The sequence below is a fragment of the Pipistrellus hanaki genome (assembly GCF_964339955.1).
Source record: "Pipistrellus hanaki genome assembly, chromosome: 2".
NCBI lineage: Eukaryota > Metazoa > Chordata > Mammalia > Chiroptera > Vespertilionidae > Pipistrellus > Pipistrellus hanaki.
In genome coordinates, this window is record NC_140504.1 from 29,182,971 (window position 1) to 29,190,487 (window position 7,517).

The window sequence follows — 7,517 nt, forward strand, 5'->3', positions numbered from 1 at the left end:
GGCTGCTGCCCTCAGATTCCCGGTATCCTGGCCTCAACACAACAGCAAAATGGATCCTATAGGGGTGATGTCTTAGTCGATACAATGAAACGGTGTCTGAGGCTGTTCGCGAGAAGAAGGTAAACGCAGAGCTTCCGTGGGGCTGGGGGCTGGGAAGGGCTCCACAAAGGGCTGGCCACAGACACAGGGAAACCACACACACACTCCCGGGAGTTCCGGTCTGATTTGGGGGGGGGGGCGGGGGGGGGAGGAGAGCAGGGAACCCATCCCTTTTCACCTGCTTAAGTTCAGCCATAAAAACTGAAATGTCACAGCCACTCAGTCAGCAAGCACAGGCAGGGCTGAGCGAGAACCACACATAAAGGTGAGCGCAGGCTGGTCCCTAAGACAGCGCTGAGAGCGAGTCCGGGCTCGGGAGGCAGAAAGGGGGAAGGGGAGGCAGCTGCCACCCACAAGACTCGCAGAGCAATAGCTCCCCCCCCCACACACACACACACACACCTTGGAGAGGCAGGTTCGCGCCCCGTGGGGACCGCCAGGCTCCCAATGTCATCTTGCAGGGAGCTGGAAAGCGTGGGGGCCAGCGCCTTTATTCGCTCCGTTGTTATTCTTTTTTTTTTTTTTTTTTTTTTTTTTGCAGAAAGAGACAGGCAGGTCTCCGCGCCTCGGCACGAGACGGCTGCCCGGGGTTTGTGTATGCACACACACACACACACACACACACACGCCAGCCTTGTATTTTAAAGCGCTCACACCGCTCCGGACGGAACTGGCATCAGCTCCGCGCGCTCCCAGGGGGGTCTCGACCACAACCACCGGAGTGCACAGCCCCTGCCTCGGGGATCGTAGCCGAGAGCCACCCCAGTGGCTCCAAACCCAGACTCCAGGTTCCCTCCGTCTCGTCCTTGCCCGCCTCGAGCCCACCAAACCCCAGCCCCAATTCGCGCCCCGAGCCCCTGCACCCTGACCCAAATCACGGGAGAAAAAAAAATAAAAATTAAAATTAAAAAAAAACCTGTTCTTGCTCACCCTCAGAGCCGAGAGATCGATCTCATCCAGGCTGCGAGCCGGGGAATCGCTCGCCATGTCGACTTCTTCGCCGGAGAAATGGACCAAAACCACCACCCCGAAGGCTGTTCGTCCTCCTTGGGAAAGGCCACCTTGGGGTCTATTTCACTCGCGTCTTCTTCTTCATGCGGGTGTCGCGCCCAAGGCCCCCGGGCCCAGCCCCCCCGCCGCCCCCACGGGATCGATCCACAGCGCCGGACCCCGATCCTCCGGATCCCGATCCTCCTCCGCGCGCCTGGCCGCCGGGTCCGGGGAGCCCGGCCGCGCGTGGGTCTCCGAAGCCGGGAGCCGCGATGCGTGTGGGCTGCGCGCCCCGATCGGCTAAGGGCGCCGGGGCTGCGTGGGTGTATTTAAATGGGCCATGCTGCTTCGCCTGTGCGTGGATGGCGGCTGCATTGGCTGTTATAATGAGACACATCAACTCCTCCACTCAGCTGGGGGTGGGGGTGGAGAGCCACACCGAGCTGTCGATCACCGCTTCCTGGGCGGGGTAAGGGCGCGGGGGGGGGGGGGGAGGGAGGCGTGGTCTCCGACTCGGGAGGGAGAGGCCACGCTTCCTGACCCGGTCCCTCCGCACCGGCGCGGCTGGGGGAGGGGAGGGCAGGCACCCTTCCGCCGGCGTTTGCTTGCGGGCTAATCCGGCTGCATCTGGAGACCTGCTTCGGAGCCCCGCGGTGCTTATTATCGCGGGGGAAGCAGGGCTATTTGGATACACATTAATTTTTGTGTGTTCAAGACGCGCGCTGCAGACATAGGGCCATTCGATCGCATCGGGGTGGTTTCTCGGAAGGGTTCCAATGCTCCAGCACTCAAAAAAAATATTTTTTTTTTAATGCGGGGGGGTGGGGGTGCACAAACGACGCCCTTCCCTCCCCCATTCATTGTTGGTGGGGCCGGAGTCACGCAGGCTGCTGCCTCCGGTGCATATAAGGACTTGTGTGCGGGGACCGGGATCCGCCTCCACCGCGCACGGAGGTGGGGGGGCGGGGAGGGGGGCGCGCTCGCACGGTTCGCCCGGCCTCGCGTCTGGGCGATGTGCCCCGGCCGCCGGGTCCGGCCGGCCCGCGGTCCCCGGGATCCCGGGTGGCTGGGAAGGTTTGCCAGAAGCAGGAAAGCTAGGGATCGGAGCTTCCTCTTGGCACCGCCACACCCAGGACCTGCCGGCGGTGCCGCAATTCCCTACGGAAACGACCGAATGGAGACGAGAAGCTCGATCTCTGATTGCCATAGCAGCGTGAGTGCTTTCTGGCAACTCCAAAGGCAGGACACGCCGCCTCGGGACCCCGCATGTCCCCTGCAGGCAGCGTTCCCGCGGCCCGCCTGCCGCGATGGATGGAGAAAGTTTGGCTGGCGGGGAAGATGTGACCGGCGAGATGTACGGCCAGAGAGCGATTTCACTCCGCCCAATTTTTTTTTTCCCCCTTCCATGTAAAGGCTGGGTGTTTACAGTGGCGAAGATGACATTCTGTGATCACGGGGGTGAAATCACTTCCCCCCGGTCGCCCTGCACCGCTCTTCCTCTCCAGCCGCGGCTGCTGGAAATACAAAGGAAGAAACGGCTCAACGGTGTGATTGAACTTTCCCCCAAATACAGCAGCGGCTATGGGAGCACTGGCTGCGCCTCTGGAGAGAATTCACCCCTGGCCAAAAGCACTGAGGGCTTTTCAATCGTGCAGCGTGACGATTAGCTTCAGAATAAGGCTTGTGAATGAATGAATGAATGAATGAATGAATGAATGAATGAATGAATGAATGAATGAATGAGTGAGTGAATGAATGAATGCCAATGCAGTTAGTTCATCACACTTGCAGACACTAGAAGACTTTTCAACAGCGTTCCGATTGCACCGTGTTGTTTTCGTTAATAGCATTGTGTTTATTTATATGCACTGTGGAGATTGAACCTTGAAAATTGTTTTCCAACATCTCAATGGCCGCAAGAGTTGAGGAGCTTTTGCCATTCAGACATCAAACGTTTTGTTATATGCAGAACGCTCCATTTGAGGTCTCACTTTTTAATAAAATCACCTAGCTCGAGGAAATCAGTGATGTGCAGCAAGCCACCAAGTAATGTAGAAATGGCGTAAAAACCTATCGTTTCCTGTCAATGTCCTTATTTTTTCCTCCTCTTTTTGTCCCTTTTTTTTACCTTTAACCTAGATGACAAGTTTTAATGTATTGGCTCCGTGTTGAAAGAAAATTGCTGATTTAAGGTCCAGCGTTGAGAATTATGAACAGAATTATTTCTAAAACTCCAAATATTTAAAACTAGATAAATATTTTTCCCCTCCTGGAGAACCTGCATTTTAGACCTCAGGCTTTATTTGAAGCATCACAAATGGATCTTTCCTTCAGGTGTTATATAAACAGTGAGCTGTTTCAGGCCAGGAGGATGCCGTGATACTGGCACTAAATGCTCCCCTTGGATTTAGAATTACCTTAGAAACTCTATGTCCAGTACGTGAAGGGTCCTACAGAGGGGAGGGCTTCCTGGTAAGAGGGTGAGAGAGTCTGTGGAAGGCAGGGGTGCTGGCTGCAGGAAATACCATAAAAGGAGAGGTTACCATCGCCAGTGCACCTCCCATTGATAAGGGAAGGAAGAAATGCTAAGCAGTTTGTGCGGAGGTGAAGTGGTGACTGGATTGGGGGAGAAAGCAGAGTTCACATCAGGTAGAGCTTCAAATGCCCCCTTAAGGCACTTGAACTTTATTCTTTAGGTCAACTGTGTATCAAATTTCAGCTATTTCAGTAAAAACTCCTCTAAATTTTATGGGGTTTTTTTTTTTTGGCCATGTCTTTATACCTGCTGTACTGTTAACATTTACTTAATGTTTCCCTTAAATCAACACTTCTTTTTTTTACATTTAATTTAAAAGGGAACATAAAGGACTACTGAATATGGAAAGCTAGCAACGCTTGCTAAAAATAGAAGGAAGCCATTAAAATAAATATAATGAGAAAATAAAGCAACATCATTAAATTCTAGCTGCCTGCCTCAGGCTTCTATTCTGAGGCCTGCTCTTAGTTTCAGAACTGGACCAAAGTGAGAATTTTCTTCTTGTTGTATTCTGAAGGACTGAAACAATTGATATCATTTATGTGCAGTTGGAAGGCCTACAGAACAATACTATACTCTGTTTATATCTGTCTAAATATGTAGTTAACTATAAAAAGCATAGACTCAGGCAGGAAGGATACAGATCAACTTCAGGATACTGAGAAAGGAAGAAGAAAAATTGAATGGGAAGGCACAAAGGAGGCTCCAGCAAAGATGTATGATTTATTTTTTTTTAAAAGACCTCAGATAAATATTACTAAATATTTGGAATTGCTGAATCTTTCCCCTAATGGCTCTGCATTATATTGTTTTCTGTATATTTTTGTATATTTAAATTTAAAAAAATATTTTACAAATACTTAAAAAGAAAAGAAAAAGAGCCAGGTCAGTGTGGCTCAGTCGGTGAGAGTTGACCTATGAACCAGGAGGTCTCTGTTGGATTCCCAGTCAGGGTACATGCCCCGGTGACAGGCTCAATCCCCAGGAGGGGACATGCAGCCGTCAATCAATGATTCTCTCTCATTATTGATGCTTCTATCTCTCCCTCTCCTTTCCTCTCTGAAATCAATAAAAGCATTTTTTTAAAAAAATAAAAAAAAGAGAAAAAGAGAATTCCAAATAGGTTATGTTCTCTGTGTTAAGTTCAATGTTATTTAATGTCAAATCCATGCTCCAACTAAAATAAACTCTGTGGAAATTAGTAACACTGCTCATGGAGCTTCTAAAAGCACTTTCTGTACATCTTCTGTCACCACAAAACCCTAAATATAACACAAAATGTATTTTTAAAAATTCATTAGCATTCCAGAAAACAAAAAGAAAGCATCAGTGTCCATCAATTCAAAGACTTCCTAGATTATATAAAGCAGGCAGGATTGGATCACCAATAGAACCACAACACTATGAAAGGTGGGACCAGAGTGAGAGGGCAAATTCAAGTTTAAAAGCAATGGCTAGCCAAAACCGGTTTGGCTCAGTGGATAGAGTGTCAGCCTGCAGACTGAAAGGTCCCAGATTCAATTCTGGTCAAGGGCATGTACCTTGGTTGCAGGCACATCCCCAGTAGGGGGTGTGCAGGAGGCAGCTGATCTATGTTTCTCTCTCATCAATGTTTCTAGCTCTTTATCCCTCTCCCTTTCACTCTGTAAAAAATCAATAAAAAATATTTTTTAAAAAAAAAAGCAGTGGCTATAAGGAGCAAGCACTTTTAACATGGTGTCCCAATAATTACATAAGGGACGTATTACTATAACATATGGTAAGTAACTAAAGAATGGCACTCATTCATTCATTCAACAAATATTCACATTTACTCTGTGCAAGACACAATTTAAGGCCCTGAAGGTTTGCCTTCACCAAGGCAAATAATAACCTTGTAAATAATCTATAAATAAGCTTGTTCTTGGTGATATGCAGAAAATTAAGCAAGATAATGAGAATCAGCAGGTGGATGTGTTCACCTCCAGCCATACCCACTCTCTGTGAGTATGGGTGCTTGGTCCAAGAAGACAGTATAACCCCAGGGAGCTGCTCACCTATTGCCAGGAGATGGGGCAAAACTCAAACTTGCAGAAGATACACTACTTGCATACCATTCCCTGCACCATGTGCTGTCTCTCCCCTTCCCACCACAATCAGCAAAACAAGCCTCAGAATTAGAATAATCGGCACAGCAGATAGGCAAATGAGACTTGCAAACACTAAATGAGCAGACAACCAAGAATCACCAGTCATTTGTGGGAATCTATTACTATGAAAGAGAGGCACTAAGTTCAATCAAGAAATAACTGTTATTTTTATCAGAGCAAGAAGGAGCTTTAAGCTATATATATATATCAGATGAATAATATGGGATCTTATATTCATAAAACAGTTAGGTTATATGACAACAAACTCATAAGAGGATTATATAAGAATATGTTTATTACATTTTTTAATGAACAGATTGAACAATAATAAGTATTACTATGCTGCACTCTCCTATGCACCCATATACTGACATATTTAATCTTTATACCAGAATAGGCAATATTATTAGTATATTCATTGTACAGATGAGTAAACTGAAGAATAGAAAGGCTCATTAACTTACTCAAAGAAACATTAATAAATGGCTAAACCAGGCTTTGAACTCAGGCTCTTAATCAACATGCTACTCGAACTCAAGATGAAGTGAAGGGTGAATTAGTAAGCTAGAATATTGGGCTCAAGTTTTCTCCTGGATTGCAGAAGAAAGAATGAAAGCAATGAGCAAAACATGTAAGTGATATGGAGAATAAATCCAGAAGTTCTAATGTTTATCTAATAGGAAATCTAGAGAATGGATGGAAGGAAATACACAAAGAAATACAGAAAATGTTCTAGTCTCCTTAGGCTAAAAGCTCCTATTCGGTGCATAAGTAAAAAATATCACATTTGAACACACCCTGATGGAATTTCAGAGCATCAAGGCATCAAGGATAAAAAAGGAAATTCTTACCAGGTCACCTGCTTCTCATGAGCAACAATGGATGCAAGTAGACAATGGAGCAGAGTTTTCTAAGGGAATTGCTTTAACTTAGGATTCTCTACCCAACTAAACTAACTTTTAAAAGCAAGTACAAAATAATGACATATTTTCACACACATAAGGATTTAAATGGTTGGTCATTTCTTAAATTATTATTGGGAAATGTATTCCACCAAAGAAAAAATGCAATAAAAAAAGAAAACTTGTGATATAAGAGATAATATAATAGTAAGCAAAGGCAGCACCCTCTGTTACCCACTCAAAGTCATTCATTCTTCCTTACTGACAGAACTCTGATTTTGAGAACTTATCCTCCAGGTGTTTAAAGAACCTGAGCTCTCCCAAACCCCAGAGGGAGAGTGAATGGTAACTGGTCTAAACTCATCAGAGTAATGCTAGTCTCTCTCCTAATGGCTGGTTTAGACATAAACATATCATGCAACACTGGCTAAAGAGAAGTGAAGAGAAAGCTAATGGGCATTATAAGAATGGTTTTCTGCCTTGAAAACTGAAAAATCAAAATAAGAAAGTAAATAGAAGAGAGAGGTCCAGGAAAAGCTTCTTGCCTGTGGTAGCTAACATGGCTCCCAATGAGCCTCACCTCCTGGTATTTACATCCTCATATAGATCCTCCAACACAGAAGACTTCCAAAATAGGGTTAACCTTGTTCTCTTGGTTCACTTGCTCTAAGCAGGGGTCCCAGCATCAGCATTATAGGCATTTGGGGCCTGAGAATTCATGTTGTAGGGCATTGTCCTGTTCAGTGTAGGATGTTTAGCAGCATCCCTGGTCCTTTCCCACTAGATGCCCAGTTGTGACAATCAATAAAATATCTTCGGACATTGCCAAATCTGATTTGGAGAGAGCAAAATCACCCCCAG

General features: G+C 46.4%; 1 protein-coding gene across 5 annotated transcripts in view; it reads right to left on the minus strand.

Annotated features, from left to right (window-relative positions):
- The window catches only part of TNIK (TRAF2 and NCK interacting kinase), a 355,562-nt gene extending 354,021 nt beyond the window's left edge, over window positions 1–1,541 (minus strand). For all 5 annotated transcript variants that reach the window (XM_084874084.1, XM_084874083.1, XM_084874082.1 and 2 more), the window contains exon 1: window positions 1,030–1,541. In XM_084874084.1, coding sequence (XP_084730210.1) covers window positions 1,030–1,086 — 57 coding nt within the window. In that variant the 5' untranslated portion in view covers window positions 1,087–1,541. The remainder of the gene's footprint in view (window positions 1–1,029) is intronic.
- Between the last annotated feature and the right edge of the window lie 5,976 nt (window positions 1,542–7,517).